Genomic DNA, 16,868 nt, shown 5'->3' with positions numbered 1-16,868 from the left:
ATGCAATCTGAGATCCAGGACAAGATACGCTGAGCTGACACTGCCTGACCCTTCAACCTATCTGCTAATGCTATATACGATTGGGGGGACTTGCGGAAGGGCTTTGTCCTTTCTAAATAAAAAGCTAACGCACACCTCACATCAAGTGTGTGCAAAGCCTGTCCTATCCCAGAGCAATGGGGTTAAGGATAAAAAATAGGGAGAAATATATCCTGGTGAACATGGAAGACAGACATCACCCTGGGCAAAAACGCCAGGTGGGGGCACAGCCTGACCCTTATCCCTAAAGAAGACCATCTACGGAGGGTTCACGACTAGAGCCCTGAGTTCCAATACTCGCCTGGCTGAGGTAACAGCCACCAGGAAGGACACCTTCCGGGAGAGATGTAGAAGGGAGCATGTGGCTAACAGCTCAAAGGGAGAGCCCATGAGCCTCAAGAGCACCAAATTTCGGTCCCAGGGTGCCACTGACTCCTGCACCTTAGGGATCCAAAAAGACAGTCCCTCCCCCCGAGCCCAAGTGGAAAGCCGAGATGGCTGGTAGGTGCACTCGCATAGAGGAGGGAGCCAGGCTGTGGAGCCTGAGTACCAAGAGGTAGTCCAGTATAACTGGGACCAGGGCCTCCATAGGGGGGACCCCCTTGTTGATCACAAACCCTTTCCACTTTGCCAGGTAGGAAGACCGGATGGAGGGTTTCTGGCTCCTTAAGAGGACTGCCTGGACCTGCTCTGAACACTGCCTCTCTGAGGCCATCAGCCATGGAGCTTCCATGCCATAAGCTGTAGGGAGTGGAGGTTCAGGTGCCTGAGCCTGTTGAACTCATGTGAGATTATGTCCAGAGGCCAGAAGCCAGGCTGGGGTTATCGGGATCAATACAGGCCAATAAGATGGAGGCGTTGTGGGAGGGACCATTCACAGCCCGAGAGCGCACACATGCAGTTAATTACCTCATAGCATTCCCAGACCCTAACCGTAAGCCTAAGGTATATAATATTAATTCTCTAAAGCCCTTTTATTCTAGAGAATTCAAAGTTCCTCAGTTCACAGACCAGGAGAAGGATGATGATGAGTGGCGTGAAGGATCCTATTATAAAGGAAAAGGCAAGGGTAACATTGAATAGGTAACTGTCTCCATGAGCCTGGGCTTTGAGCAGACACAGCAAATCAAAGAAGTGTGCACCAGCTTCGCACCGATGTTTTCAGCCACCTCAGCATGGACTGAATGGCTGTACTACTACGTTATCAAAGATGAAGCTTACCCTATCAGAGTCCAACCATACTGGCTAGCTCCTTCAACCAAACCCCCTATAGAGAAGGAGATCAAGGACATGTTAGAGATGGGTGTAATCCACCTCTTAGAGTGCATAAGCCTCTTCAGTGGTCCTAGTTCCAAAACCAGATGGAGAAATCTGCTTTTGTATGAAGTAATGTAAGCTAAATGCTGCAACTCACCCAGAAAAATATCCAGTGTCACACACAGATGAGCTATTGGAGAAACTAGGATGCTCCCACTTCATTTCCAGCCTAGACTTAAGCAAGGGATACTAGCAAGTACCTCTGGATGAGTCAGCCTAAGAAAGGTCAATCTTCATCATACATGTGGAGTTGTATGAATTTAATGTTCTCCCTTTTGGGCTGCGCAATGCACGAGCACCCTTCCAAAAACTGTAGAAATCTGCTAGCTGGATTTGGCGAATTTGCAGTAGCATAACTGGATGATGTGGCTGAATTCTCAGATTAATGGGTGGAGTGGCCTGTACTGGCTGACCCCAGAGGACAGTCACACCAGCTACTGCTACCAGCCACTTGGCCGCTTCACAGGCAGCCCTGGGCAGCTGGCCCCAAGGACAGCCTAAACAACAACTGGTGCTGTTGGGCCTGAGGACTGCCTGAGTAGTGATACTGGGGCAGCAAGAGCAGCAACTAGTGGGTGATCCACTGCAGCTAGTGCCACTAGCCTCAGAACTCCCCAACTCCCCAGCAACCCCCAAACCTTTCCCAGAGCAGCAGTCCCATCAGACCCCCCCCCCCCCAAAGCAGTACACCCTTACAGCTGAAATTTAATCAGGAGTATATAGTACAAGTCATGGATAGGGTCATGGGCTGTGAAATTTTTTTATTTCCCATGACCTATCCATGACTTTTAGTAAAACTATCAATAACTAAATTGTGGCCTTAACTATGGACAACTAGAGAACTAGTGGATTTATGTCATCAACTATAATTTACAAAAAATAAAGCCCTTTTTTAATAGATTTTGGACATTATTTTATCAAAGAACACATTTGGGACACAGTATCTCAAACAATATTTAGTTACTCAGAGCAAAATTTCACCTGATAGGTTAAATAATTCCTATATGCTCACTGTAAATTACAAAACTGGCCTGTAAAGCATAGATATTTATCAATAATGTTTATCTACAAAATCTAAGCAATGTATCATGTATATGTCTTGACTTTAAATAATTATGTTCAAATATACGTGAAGAATTGTAATTTCTTAAAAATATTAAAATTAATTTTATCCACTTACAAAAATGTTAAATGCTTAATTTGTAAGTTATGATGAGCTCTATAGTATATCAATATTTTAGTATTCATACCTGATTCTTTTTTGCTCCCTTTTCCACCTTCTCGGCTCTTTTTTAATACTGCCTTTAACATTTTAATACTGATCCTGAAGGAGGAAAGAAAAACAAAACTTTAAATACAATAATAATGAAAGTTTGCCCAAAAATAAAAACTGTAACAGACAGGAGGAAGATACTCTAAACATAAGGAAATTCTTTTGAAACATGTTCACAGTTTACATTAATTTTCTATAACCAAGTTTCATTGGTCAAACCAAATACTGAAGCTACAAGCAACGTTTTAATACTTGAAACAAGTGATTAAGGATTAACTATCTTGTTATAAAGCAAAAACAACATAAGCATTCTCCACATTCCACATATAATTAAGGTTATGAGGCTAAAACCTGTATAAGTTACAGTAAGACACACTGGCAAAAGAATGTCTGTTCCTAACCGGAATTCATAAAGGAGGAGGAAAATAAATTCAGACAAAACAATACCTACTTGAGATAGAGTGAAAGTGACAGAAAAAACCACCACTGTTGACATTAAAACTTATTCGCACCTTCAAATGATGACTTAAAAAGAAGGTATAACAGAACTTCTATATGGAGCAAATATTTTTACTAAATTAATCCCCAATAACTCATGTCACTAAAGAGTCAATTTATTTAAAGCCATCTTTGCCCTCATGATCAATAGTCCTCACTACCAATACATTTTTAATTTAAAAATAGCTTTTTCCAGTTTCCATTCCTTATCTCCCATTTCTGCCTAAAATCCTAATCTTCTGTATCAACGTCTGCAGGAGCCAATTAATTTAGAAAGTTACAGGAAGATAAAAAACATCTGGAACAGAAACTTCTAAACAAGTGTTCCAGTTTTCATAGAAATGAATAAGATACAATGAATGGAACAGAGCACAAGAGTATTATTTTAACAATCTTCCCTAACCATAAAATGCTAATACATTTTAAAGTGTGCTTCCTTAGAAGCCAGATCTGGTGCAGAGCCTCAGGACTTCCCCCTAGGGATGTAAGCGACTAATCGACTAGTCACTTCCCACACTTCCTCACAAATAGGCAGCAAGGAAGGGGAGGGAGGAGACAGAGGTGTTGGGGGGAACTGCCCTGTGGGAGGGGGCAGAGGCAGCCAACTTAGAAATGTACAAGAGTCCCTACTGGGGCTTTTGTACATTTCAGAGAGGAAGCTCCGCATGGAGCTTGGGGCCAGCAAAGGACTACCCACTGGACCCGGGCTCCACACAGCACTTCCTGTGGGGACTCTTGTACATTTCAAAGTTGGAATGCCACGTTGAGCCTTGGGCCAGCAGGGACTCCCCTGCTGACTCCAGGTTCCACACAGCATTTCAATCTTTGAAATCATTTCAAAAGCAGAATGCACTAGTCCTTATTGACTAATGAATAGTCGATGGAAATCCTATTGATTATTCAGTTAGTTAATTGATCGAAATTTAAAACCCCTACCTCACACACACCCCCATACTACAGGAAAGAAAGCATGCAGGCAGGACAGGGAAGGAAGGGAAGAGAAGAAAGCACATGCTCCTCTCCTGCCTTCAACAGCATGCATGCTTTCTTGTCTTCCCTTCCTTCCCCATGCTGCCTGCCTGCCTTCTTCCTTTCCTGCAGGGGGAAGGGGGGGAGGCTGTGTGTATGTATAGTGGGGGGGGGGGGGTAAAATGGAAGCACAGGATCCGGAGGAGCTGGATTTTTTAAAAGGAGCCGCATGTGCACTTCGTCCAGTGCTGCCCACATATCTTGCCCCAGAGATCCATGTCCCTGGAGACCCCCAGATACTGACTGAGCTGCCCCTGCTGCCTATTCCCTGGCCAGACCCCCACCATCACTGCCACTTTCCTCAGCCAGACCTCCCAACAGCATCCTGCTCCTGTCTCCAGATTAGACCCCATCCAGCACCTTATCCCCTGGCAAGACCACACCAGCACCCTGGCCAGATACCCATCAGGTCCCTACTGCTGCTCCCTGACCAGACCCCCCCCCCAGCACCCTGCTCCTTCCCCCTCCTTCCTGGCATGACACCTACCCCCAGGTTGCTCCTATATCCTACTTTCCACTCAGATGCTGTATCCCCATCTCTATCCCACTTATTGACAACCCTGTTCTGCACTCTAGATCCCTAATTTTAGGCCCCACCTCAGAGCTATGAAGGGCCCACGAAATCCACTAACCCTGGATCCTCAGAAAGCCTGAGGACTTGAACTTGAGTCCTAACTACCTCCCCCACCCGCCATGGTGCTCGAGTGCCAGGGCAGTGAGGTGTCTTAGTTGGGGCCACATCAGTGGGGCATCGGGCATTTTGGAGAGGTTGTTCTTTTGCATCTTACTTGTATGGTCCCTGGATGATTTTTCTGAGAGTCAGTGGCCCCTGACCCTAAACAGGTTCCCCACGCCTCCCATAAATAAAGACAATGCTGAAAATGTGTGTGCCTGACATAATACTTTATTTAAAAATGAAGCCTGGCCAACAAGCCCCAATTAGGACCAAGCCCCCAACTGGTTGCAGCATCATAACGCTCTCCTGCACCTCCCACAGACCCCAACCCTGAGCCCATCATTCACCTGAACCCCTGCCCTGAGCCCCTCACATCCCCAAACTCCTGCATCCTCACATCCCCAGTGTTCTGGCACAGCACTCCTGCACCATCCACACACCGCAAACCTGTGCCCTGAGCCCCTCATATGCCCCAACCCAAACTCGTGCACCCCATACACAAGCCTGCGGTTTGCTCAACACTTCAGCCCTCCACATGAGCCCAACATTCTCCAGCCTGGAGCCCCCTCCCTGAACCAGCATCCTCTTCTCCACATCCTCCTGCACCCAAATTCCCTCCCTGAGCTTGCACCTCTCATCCCTTGCCACACCCAATCCCTCATTCCCACCCCAGAGCCCAAACTTGTCTCAACCCAGTGAGAGTGAGTAAGAGCTGGGGACAGCAAATGATGGAGAAGAGGGGAATGGAGAGGGCGGGGCCTCAAGGAAAGGGTGGGGTAGATGTTGGCTTACCTTGACATTTAAAAAGTGATGTTGGGTGTTAAAAGGTTGGAGACCACTGGTCTACACTATTGCATGCTGTGACGTAGTGGGGGGGTACCTTGCTGGTTGCTATGCTGGGCAGTGGGTTGTGAGTGACCTCCGCTGGCTGCTGTCTGTAGCACGGCCCAGCAGGCAGGGGATGAGTCATTATGAAAAGGGGGCTCCAAACCTGTCTGACCAGTGATCTCCCAGGGAGCGGAACAATGGGAAGAAGGCGGAGTGGAGCCCTGGCTGGGGGCAGGGCTGGAAGTGAGTGGGTTAGTTTCTGTCTGGGATCATGGAGGAGACAGCCTAGGGAAAGGGGCTGGAATTTAGGGGCCCAGTCTCCCCCATCTCAAGGGGGGCTGAGGCCTCCTAGGCCCGGTTCCTGTAAACAGATGACATCTGTGCTGTGCTGTATCCTAAAGAAGCAATAAACTCCCTCTATTCTATTGGCTGGTGGAGTCTGTCCGTGCCACTACGGGGGTGCAGGAGATGGGAACGCGCCATCACACGTGCATCTATGGTGCTGTAATATTTTAAGCCCTAAAACACCAGAGAACATCCATTCCCTATCTGTACAGGGAATAAACAAATAAACAAATAAACTTGAACAAACAAATAGTACAGTAGGACTTACATTTGCAGTCCCCTAGTGCATGGAGCTTATTCATAGCTCTGAAGTGTTTTGTTCAGAATTACAAACATTATTGTGGTTCTTTTGAAAGCTTATATTTTAACACAGACTGAATACAGCCATGAAGATTTACTATGCAAAAAAAAAAAAAATGCTGGTTCTTAATTTAAATGAAATAATCACAGAAACAGATTCCTTATTTTTTCAAACATTTTTTAAACTTTCCCTTTGTGTTGTTAGTTTACATTTAACCCATTACTGCACTGACATTTCTGCACTGCATTTGTTTGTTTGTTGTTACTTTTAATCCCTTGCGCAGCCTGGTTGCATATTGGAGTTCCAAAAACAGCTCTGTGGTTGACTGGTCATTTTGTAACTCTGGTATTTGTGACTCACATTCTACTGTTTGTAATGAAAGACTCAGCCATAAAGCATACACGCAAGAAGGGCAGCTTTAGGTTATACAGGCAGCTTTAAATCTGTAATTTTCCTAACTTGTTTTTTCTACCTTACAGTCTTAAATTTTTTACTTGATTTCTGTATAAAACCTCTTAGGTTTTTAAAACATAACAGAGCAAATGGAAATTCTGTATTACAGCTAGCTAACTCTTTTTAAAGGTGTTACACTATCTACATTATGTGTTAATATATTTTAAAATACCATATAATTAAACATACAAGCTAACACATTTATCCTTTTAAAATACCTTTTTCCCTTGACAGGTCTATGATATATCTGCAAGTTACTGATTTGTTGGCATTGGTTTCAGTCTGTTGAGTAACTTCTGTAATTACCATTGGCATAGGTAATGCACCTCCCCAAGAGGCAGAAGGATGAATGCTCTGTCAACCTAACATTATCTGCACAGCAATTTAGGGCTGTGGATTTTTCACATCCCTGAGTTAGATTAGTAAATGTCTGGCACATTTTTTCAGACCTGAATTAGAGGCTTGGTTTATTTGCACATTTAAATCTTGAGAGAACAATGTTCCTTCAGCTCCATTTATTTGTAAAACCAAAGGTGCAGGTTAAATTCACAGCACAGTTTTTCCTCAGCTGGTATATGATTGCAACAGTAATTATGAAATATTATAGCACAAATATCATCAGCATTTACAGTAGGTGTGCTGGGCAAAAATCATTCAAGAGTAGTTGGAAATGAAAGTTTATTTTAAAAGGTTAATTAATATGCTAAGGTCTGCTACATGGATACATGCATGATCACTAGCATTTCAAACTTTATATGACTATATACATTTCGGCTATGTCTACACTGCGCTGTTTTGTGCAAGAAATATGCAAATGAGGAGAAGCATGGACTATCACCATGCCACATTTACATAATTAATGGGCTGCCACTTTTTGTGCAAGAGGCTTTGGCACAAAAATCCCCTCTTGCGCAAGAGCCATTCTGTTTTTTTCAGGAAGAATGGCTCTTGCACAAGAAGATGGTTTTGAGCAAAAAGCGGCCACTAATTAATTATGCAAATGAGGCACAGCGATATTCCACCCTTTGCCTAAATGTGCATAAAACAGCACAGTATAGACGTAGCCCAAGAAAAATAAATTGTACCTTGTACAATTGTACAAAACTCTGCACATATTTTATGTATTAAACTCATTTCTGAAATAATTTGTTTCCTGGACAATGTTTTTAAAAGACAGGAAATATCAGGAGGCAACAATTCCTAATAGTAAGTAAATTTTTATTAAGAAATTAGACCAGGGTAGGCAAGATCCGGCCTGCAGTCTGGATCTGGCCCACCAAACCTTTGAATACGGCCCAGGGTCTAACACTCCAGGACCCTTAGGGTGTGTCTAGACTACCTAGTTTTGTCGACAAAAGTGGACTTTTGTCGACAAAACTATACCAGCGTCTACACTACCGCTGAGTTCTGTCAACATAACGTCGACAAAACTCAGCAGTTTTGTCGACGCTGGTATACCTCATTTTACGAGGCATAACACTTTCTGTCGACAGAACTCTGTCGACAGAAGGTGTTATTGCCTGTAACACTGCGTCCAGACTACAGAGTTCTGTCAACAAAGCAGCTTGCTTTGTCGACAGAACTCAATGTGTCTGGACGCTCTTTGTCGACGGAAGTTTTGTCGACAGTATCTGTCGACAAAACTTCCGTTGACAAAACGCGGTAGTCTAGACGTACCCTTAATCAGATTCTCTGCCTGCTGTAGCCCCAGGCCACTCAAAGCAGCTGGCTGCTCCATGTGCCTCTCTACACCACGCACTGACGGTGGAAGGGGGGGGGGGGACACTTCATGCACTGCCCCCATCCCCGGCACAATCATTAAGGCTCCCATTTGCTGGACCCGGGAAGTGGCAGGAGTGTAAAGAGGCCACAATCTCCCTTCCATCAAAGAGCTTGCAAGAGGAGAGGGCTGGCTGGAGAGGGGGGATATTCAGAATGACTGGGAGAGGATGCACTGATTCAACTGGTCTCCTGACTGACATTTCACTCCGACTTGACCAATGGAAGCTGCAATGACTTGGCTGGGGGAAGGGGCAGCGCACAGAGCCTCCCTCCTCCCAGTGTGCAATGCAAAAGTGCACATGAAGCAGCTAGCAGCTTTGAGCAGCATGGGGTTGCAGTAGGCAGGCAGTCTGCCTAAAGGTCCTACTACTGGGCTGCTGGCCAGGAGCCACCTCAGTAAGCACCTGTTCATCAGGGCCTTCCTTTGTCATCCCACCCCCTCCTACACTCCCATCCCATCCCCAACCCCCTCCCTCAGGTCTTCCTCCCTCCCTTTAAGTCCTAGATCATAACTCTCTCCCAGACCGTGAAGTCTCTCCAACATCCCGCCCCCAGATCAGAAACCTCTCCTGCATTAATATCCCCTCCCAGGCCTTGCACACCAATACTTTGCCCAAGGTCACAACACTCTCCTTCACCCAAACTCCCTTTCAAACGCCACACCCTCTCCAGCACCCTATTGCCCTGTCCAAGCTCCCCTCTGCATCCAACCTCTGTCCCATACGCTGTACTCCCTCCGTAGAAAAATGTGGTCATTGACCACTTACCAAAATCATAGAGAGGCTCCTCCATCAAAAATTGTTGCCCACTGCCAGTTAGACAATATATTGGAAACCTGATGTAGGTTCAGATTTAGAATGAACTGGGAAAAGGGGGAGGGGCAAAAGAGGAGGTAAGCAAAATATTTGTCTTCTACACTAACAGAGCTCACCGTAGGCAGACATCTTCAAAAGTTGAATTTCTGTTTCTAAACTCATTTCCTCTTCCTTAAACAGAATAAAATTCACATTTCTGAGTTACCAAAACACTTTACTCATCTGTTGCCATTGACGTGTAAATTCTACAGATTAAATGTGTATTTTAGTACTACATAAAAACAGTTCTAATTCTTTCTTTGTACTCCTGGCATATAGCCTTACCTGGATTTCACACAAATCCAAGACACCAGAGCCAAAGCTCTTACGAAACTAGTCATATGTTACCTTGTATGGTCATCTTAAGATTTCTGTAAAAGGCAGTATGCTAAAAAAAATTAAGAAACATATTCTGGATAATTATACATTTTAAATCTTATATAATGATGTAACAACGTAGATTATGGCACTTGGAAGGTGTTTAATTTGGCAGCATAGACTGGTTAAACTACTTACACATTCTTCCACAAATTCCTAACTAAGGAGCATTTGCCACAAAGCAAGCCTTTTCTAAAAGATAAGATATAGCTAAGGCATTCATAATACAGAGGTTTATAGTATAGGCAATATAGTTACCTAGTGCTAATAGAGTAATAATCCCTTGTATTGCTAGATAAAACAAGGAGAATTGATTTAAAATCAAGGTGATTTAAGATCATGATTTAAGTCATCAAAAAAACCATTGATTTAAATCAAGTTTCCCACTGCTACTTCTTCATATACAAGACCTGAGAACACTAAATATAGGGTGTCCTTAAAACTTCTACAACTAGCTCTCATCTTTCTCATTCCTTCTTATAAAATTAGAAAGTGACTTTCAGTGGCAACTGACAACTCTAGATTTCTGTAGCTTTCTGCACTACATACTTGGGTGATAGATTTTAAACCTAATTAACTCATTAAACAAGCTGTAAGGACTATCAAAGAAGAAGTTACTCACCCTGTGTAGTAACGATGGTTCTTCGAGATGTGTCCCCGTGGGTGCTCCACTCCAGGTGTCGGGTCCCGTCCCGGCGCCGCTGGTCGGAAAACTTCTATAGCCGTAGCCGAGCCGGACCGCGCACGCGCGGACACAGCGCGCGGCGTTCGCGCCTTTGCAACGGACCGGCTCCCCCTTGTCAGTTCCTCTCACCGCTCGGTCTCTGAAAGATAAAGCAGAAAGACCCGGAGCGGGGAGGAGGGTGGGGCGTGGAGCACCCACGGGGACACATCTCGAAGAACCATCGTTACTACACAGGGTGAGTAACTTCTTCTTCTTCTTCGAGTGGTCCCCGTGGGTGCTCCACTCCAGGTGAGTATAAAGCAGTAACCCAGAATGCGCTCCGGGTCAGTTATTTTCTACTGTGGACAGGACTGCAGAGGCTACCGCTGTATCTGAAGCCCACCTCTTAGTTACGGCATAATGCCGTGCGAAAGTTGCGCTAGAGGCCCAGGTAGCTGCCCGGCAGATATCCGCAAGGGGAATACCCTTTGCAAAGGCAGTGGTAGTCGCTACCGCTCGCGTAGAATGAGCCCGAGGTAAAACAGGTAGAGGCTTATTCCTAAGCAAGTGGCATTTCGTAATACAGAGAGTGATGAGATTTGCAATGCGTTGAGCGGAAAGCGCTTTGCCCTTTGATCTAGGTGCCAAAGATACCAACAGCCTGTCAGTGCGTCTCCATTGACGCGTTCTATCTATATAGAAAGAGAGCGCACGTCGGACATCGAGCGTGTGAAACAGAGCGTCCCTAGTTGAAGAATGAGGCTTGGGATAAAAAGTCGGGAGGACCACAGGCTCGTTAATATGGAAGGAAGAACAGACTTTGGGAATAAAATCTGGGTGTAATCGCAGCGTCACTGTATCTTTGGAAAAAACTGTAAAAGGAGGGCTTGCCATCAACGCCCCCAGTTCACCTACCCTTCTTGCCGATGTAATTGCAAGGAGGAAGACTGTTTTCATTGTTAGCATATGCAGAGAAACTGATGTCAAGGGCTCAAAAGGTGGGTACATAATGGTGTCCAATACTAAATCCAGATTCCAAGAAGGGGAAGGCGCCCTTCGTGGTGGATGCAAATTTAGGAGCCCTTTGAGGAACCTCTTTGTAATTGCATGGGAGAAGAGCGAGGAACCTTCTACTGGCTGGTGAAAAGCACTGATGGCTGCCAAGAGCACTCTTAGGGACGATAGTGCCAGTCCTGAAGTCCGTAAGTGAAGGATGTAGTCCAAAACGTGTTGTAGAGGAGATGAGAGAGGGTGTATGTTGTTTTGAATGCACCAGTTAGCGAATCTCCGCCATTTTGCAAGGTACGTGTTCCTCGTAGAGTCTTTCCTACTGTGTAGAAGTATTGTCTTGACCTGCTCAGAACAGAGATTTTCATCCCCTTTTAACCACTGAGGAGCCACGCCGTCAAATGCAACGCCTGCAGTCTGGGGTGTAACAGCGTGCCCCGTTCCTGAGTAAGGAGGTCTTGGTGAAGAGGAAGAGGGTAAGGTGGTTGAACTGACATTCTGTGTAAGAATGGATACCAGGCTTGCCTGGGCCACGCTGGCGCTAGCAGAATGACAGTCGCCGCTTCTAAGCTGATTTTCTCCAGTGTCCTGGAGATAAGCACTGTGGGGGGAAAAGCATACAGAAGTGTCTTCTTCCATGTGACCAGAAGCGCATCGCCGAGAGAGCCCTTGCCGAGCCCTGCTCTCGAGCAATACAGGCGACATTTCTTGTTGTTGTATGTTGCGAATAGGTCTACCTGTGGAATCCCCCATTTCTGAAATACCACAGAAAGTACATCTGTCCTTATCTCCCACTCGTGATCCGTGGGGAATTGCCTGCTGAGAGAGTCTGCAATTACATTGGCGGTGCCAGGTAAGTACGACGCTGCTATGGTTACGTTGTTCTGTATGCACCAGTTCCAACATCGCACTGCTTCGGCGCATAGGGATCGTGACCGTGCTCCTCCTTGTCTGTTGACATAATACATTGCAGCTATATTGTCCGTCAGTATCCTCACTGTCAGACCTCTGATGTGGGGAAGAAAATGTTTGCAGGCGTAGAAGATTGCCCGAAGCTCCAACAGATTTATGTGCAGACGCCTTTCGCTGGGAGACCATTTGCCCTGAATTCGTTCGCTGCCCATGTGGGCCCCCCAGCCGATGAGTGAGGCATCCGATGTTATCTGTACCGATGGTTGTTGTCGATGGAATGGAACCCCTGGCAGAAGGTTTTGCTTTTTCGTCCACCACTGCAGGGATCTTTGGACATGCGGAGGTAGGCATACTACCTTTTGGATGTCGTGCCTCACAGGGACATAAACTGTGGACAACCAATGTTGGAGACCCCTCAGGTGGAGGCGCGCATGAGGAACTACAGCAGTGGCCGCTGCCATGTGGCCCAGGAGACGCAGGCAACTGTGTACCGATACCATGGTGTTGCTGGTTAGTATGGTCACGAGATCCTTGATCGCTTGAAACCTTTCGTGAGGTAAGTAAGCTCTCGCCGTGCGTGAATCGAGGTTTATCCCTATAAACTTTATGAATTGCGTCGGAATAAGTGTTGATTTTTTCCTGTTGAGGAGGAGGCCGAGTGCCTCGAACGTTTGTTCTACCGTCGCCACCATCTGCGATGCCTCTCGCTGCGTGGCACCTTTTATTAAACAGTCGTCCAGGTATGGATATATTATCACCTGTAACCGACGCAGATGAGCTGCCACGACGGCCAGGGTTTTTGAGAAGGCTCTGGGTGCTGAAGCCAGACCGAATGGTAGAACCCGATACTGAAAATGATCGAGACCTATCACAAATCGCAGAAAACGCCTGTGCGCGGGATGTATTGTGATGTGAAAATACGCATCTTGTAAATCGAGGGCAGCGAACCAATCGTTGACATCGAGGGATGGGATTATGGAAGTCAGTGTCACCATTTTGAAGCGCTGTCTGCGAAGATAACGATTCAGACGTCTTAGATCGAGAATGGGTCTCCAGCCCCCCGATTTCTTTTCCGTTAGAAAGTATCTGGAATAGAACCCTCTTCCCCTGAACTGATCGGGGACCCTCTCTATCGCTCCGATGTCCAGGAGGTGATGGACTTCCTGTCGCAGGAGATCCTCGTGAGATGGGTCCCTGAAAAGGGACGGGGAGGGTGGGGTGGTGGGAGGGATGGAAGTGAAAGGAATGGTGAAGCCGCTGCTTATGACTTCCAGAACCCACTTGTCCGATGTTATTGCGACCCATTGATGATAGTAAGGTCGTAAGCGGTGGTGAAAAATGGGTTTTGTCTGTGTAATGACGATTGGTATGATGCGCTTGCCCCCGACAAGGGAGTCAAACTTGCTGTTTTGAGGCGGGCGTGCCCGTCACCCTGGGTGGTGGTGGACGCCTTCGTTGAGGGCGCTGTCTAGGTCGCGACTGGTCGAACGGACGATTTGTTTGCCTCCGAGACTGATAATCGTACCGTCTTTGGTATGGAAAATAACGACGGCGGCGGAATGGCGGTGCGTACATCCCCAGCGTCCGAAGTGTCGTTCTTGAATCTTTTCCCGTGTGAAGCACCTCATCTGTCTTTTCTGCAAACAACCTCACCTTGTCAAACGGGAGGTCTTCTACCTTGGAGTGCAACTCCTTGGGCACTGCCGCCGTGGCGAGCCAAGAAGAGCGCCTCATGGACACCGCTGTTGCCACTCCTCGAGCTGCTGTATCTGCTATATCCATGGCTATCTGAAGATTGGCCTTGGAACATGCATAGCCCTCCTTGAGGATCGATCGTAACAACTCTCTGTCCGCCTCCGATGATCTTTGGGACAGGTCTGTAAGTTTCGCTATACTGTCGAAGCTATGATTCGCCAACAGAGCTGTATAATTCGCTATGCGAAGAAGCAAGGTGGCCGATGTATAAACCTTTCGGCCAAATATGTCAAGTTTCTTTGCCTCTTTATCAGCCCCCGCATTCTTCAATTGTGGGTTCTTAGCCCTTTGGAGAGCTGCGTCGACGACCAAGGAGTTTGGTTGCGGGTGAGTAAACAGAAATTCCGAGTCTTTGGATGCTATAAAATAACGCTTTTCCGCCGGTTTCGAAGTTGGTGGAGTCGAAGCCGGGGTATTCCAAATCTCTGCTGCTGATTGGAGGATCGCCTCGTCCATAGGAAGAGCAACCTTAGATTGTTGTTTGGGGTGTAAATTTCTCCAGAGCTTAAACTGCTTCGTTGGAGTGTCTGCTATCTGAACCTCTTGAGACTGGGCTACTCTCCTAAAAAGGTCTTGAAAGTCTTTAATGTCGTCCGGGGGAGATGGATCCCCTTCAAACACTGCATCGTCTGGGGAAGAGGTCGAAATATCTTTTTGAGTTACAGATCGTAATTGATCGTCCGTATCCGATATCTGGCCTTCCTCGGGCTCAGATAGCTGAACTGAAGGCGAAGGATTCTGGTGCTTAGGCGATGCCCTCTTCCAGTGTTGAATTGGAGATGATTGACGTGCCTCATGAGGAGTATGGCAGCAGCAGTGATGAGAGCGAGAATGAGGTCTCCCATATCCCGAAACTGACCGGTGACTTCTATATTCAAAATGGTCAGGGGAAGACCTTCGCGAGGAATATCTGCTGTCATACCGCCTATGATAAGATCTAGGCGGGGAGTAGCTAGGTGAGCGGGATCTGTATGATGATTCCCGACGGTAGCAATGATATCGTTCCCGATGGTCAGAGTAACAAGATCTTGACCTACAGCGAGGAGAAGGCATTGTTGGGCTATGAGACAACGGAGGATGACTAGCCCTCATTGACTGAGAAGGAGAAACTGAAGGCTGAGGTGAAGGTGAAATTGAATGCCTTCGTGCTGACTTTCTAGCAGCCTTTGTCGGGACTGCTGAGGCAGGGGAAGCCTCTCCCCCTTGCACTGATAAGGAACAGCTGGTAGGGGGAGGAATAATTTCGCCAGGATTGTCGGCAGGAATTAGCATCCTGCCCGGCACCGCAGGCAGAGGGTCACTCGGTGCAGCTGCGATAGCAGCATGATCTGCCGGTGCCGACTCGGCACGGTGGGGGGCAATCTGCCGGCCCCGTTCGTTCCGCTCCCCGGTGCCATCTGGCAATGCGGCATCCGGTGCCGAGCACGGTGCCGGCTTGTCCTGGCCCCCAATAGCCGTTTGCGGTGCCGCTCGATGCGGCTGGGCAGACTGTCGCGGCTCCAGCCCCTGTGGCGGTGCCGAGCGTTCCGCAGCGACCGTGCTCTCGGCGGGACGCGGAGCCGGTGCCGATAACGAGCGGCTTGCCGCTTGCGGCTTATGCGACCTGCCTGAGTGCGTTGCCGCCCCGGAGACACCCGGCTTGTGCTCCTGACCAGCCCGGGACAGCGAGGGAGGCGGGAGAGAGCGGGTGGGAGAAACTCTCTTCTTTTTTGATCCCAACGCCTCAGGGGAATCTGATCTCTTCCTTTGTCCCATAGAGGACTTTGAGACCTGCTGCTCCGGAGGCTGTAAAGCTTTGTCACACAACAGCAGTTTCAGGCGCATATCTCTATCTCTGCGTGCCCGCGGAGTCAATTTAGCACAGTGAGTGCATTTTTGTGGCACATGCGCCTCTCCTAAGCATCTGACACAAGCTTCATGCCCGTCAGATGCTGGCATGGCTTCCTTGCAGAGAGCGCACCGTTTAAATCCCGGTGACCCAGGCATAATGTCTCGTTTTTGTCTTTTGTCTTCTTCTTTTTTTTTTTTTTTACCTAACTAACTATTATTAACCAATTAACTAACTAACTTTCTCTTTCTTTTTTTTTTTTTTTTTTTTGTGTAGTAACGGCTCCTGTCTGAGGAGACAAACGGCGTTCCGCCAGCAACCACGGGCGGCTGAGAGGAACTGACAAGGGGGAGCCGGTCCGTTGCAAAGGCGCGAACGCCGCGCGCTGTGTCCGCGCGTGCGCGGTCCGGCTCGGCTACGGCTATAGAAGTTTTCCGACCAGCGGCGCCGGGACGGGACCCGACACCTGGAGTGGAGCACCCACGGGGACCACTCGAAGAAGAAGCTAAACTTTTTTTCTAGCAACATCCAACACAGCAAACAGCTTGGGAATTTACTTTTTAACTCACACTTGCTAAAAGGCCTAAAGAGACTTTTGAAGAATGATGCATTGCAAAGCTGATCCACATTGTTCTTCAGATATATCTACATCCTTATCCACATCATCTTCTCCCACAACAGTTTTCCTTATGTTTCATTCTTGTGGCTAGGCCTTGCATCATTACCATCTTGCACTGCTAACACTTCACACGTTTTCCATTTTTACCCATGGAATGAATTTCTTAAATATTCCCAGAAAGGGTCTCTTTTATACCCAAAAGCCATGACAGTTTTTTCCTGTGGCAAATATAAGCTGTGTATGTGCGCTGAATAATGTCTTTTCCTTTTCCTTTCCAGTCCATTCCGATGTCCCTTTCTATGCTGCCTT

At 47.1% G+C, this 16,868-nt stretch overlaps 1 protein-coding gene across 6 annotated transcripts in view; it reads right to left on the bottom strand.

Moving 5' to 3' along the window:
• Positions 1 to 16,868, bottom strand: part of TANC1 (tetratricopeptide repeat, ankyrin repeat and coiled-coil containing 1) — a 213,214-nt gene that overhangs the window by 162,375 nt on the left and 33,971 nt on the right. For all 6 annotated transcript variants that reach the window (XM_014575373.4, XM_075933446.2, XM_075933448.2 and 3 more), the window contains exon 2: positions 2,607 to 2,680. In XM_014575373.4, the coding sequence (XP_014430859.3) occupies positions 2,607 to 2,667 (61 nt within the window). In that variant the 5' untranslated portion in view covers positions 2,668 to 2,680. The remainder of the gene's footprint in view (positions 1 to 2,606; positions 2,681 to 16,868) is intronic.

This window comes from Pelodiscus sinensis, chromosome 7 (assembly GCF_052426305.1).
Source record: "Pelodiscus sinensis isolate ZL-2025 chromosome 7, ASM5242630v1, whole genome shotgun sequence".
Lineage (NCBI taxonomy): Eukaryota > Metazoa > Chordata > Testudines > Trionychidae > Pelodiscus > Pelodiscus sinensis.
The sequence above is the reverse complement of the archived record's forward strand: the minus strand, read 5'-3'. Positions and strand labels throughout refer to the sequence as shown.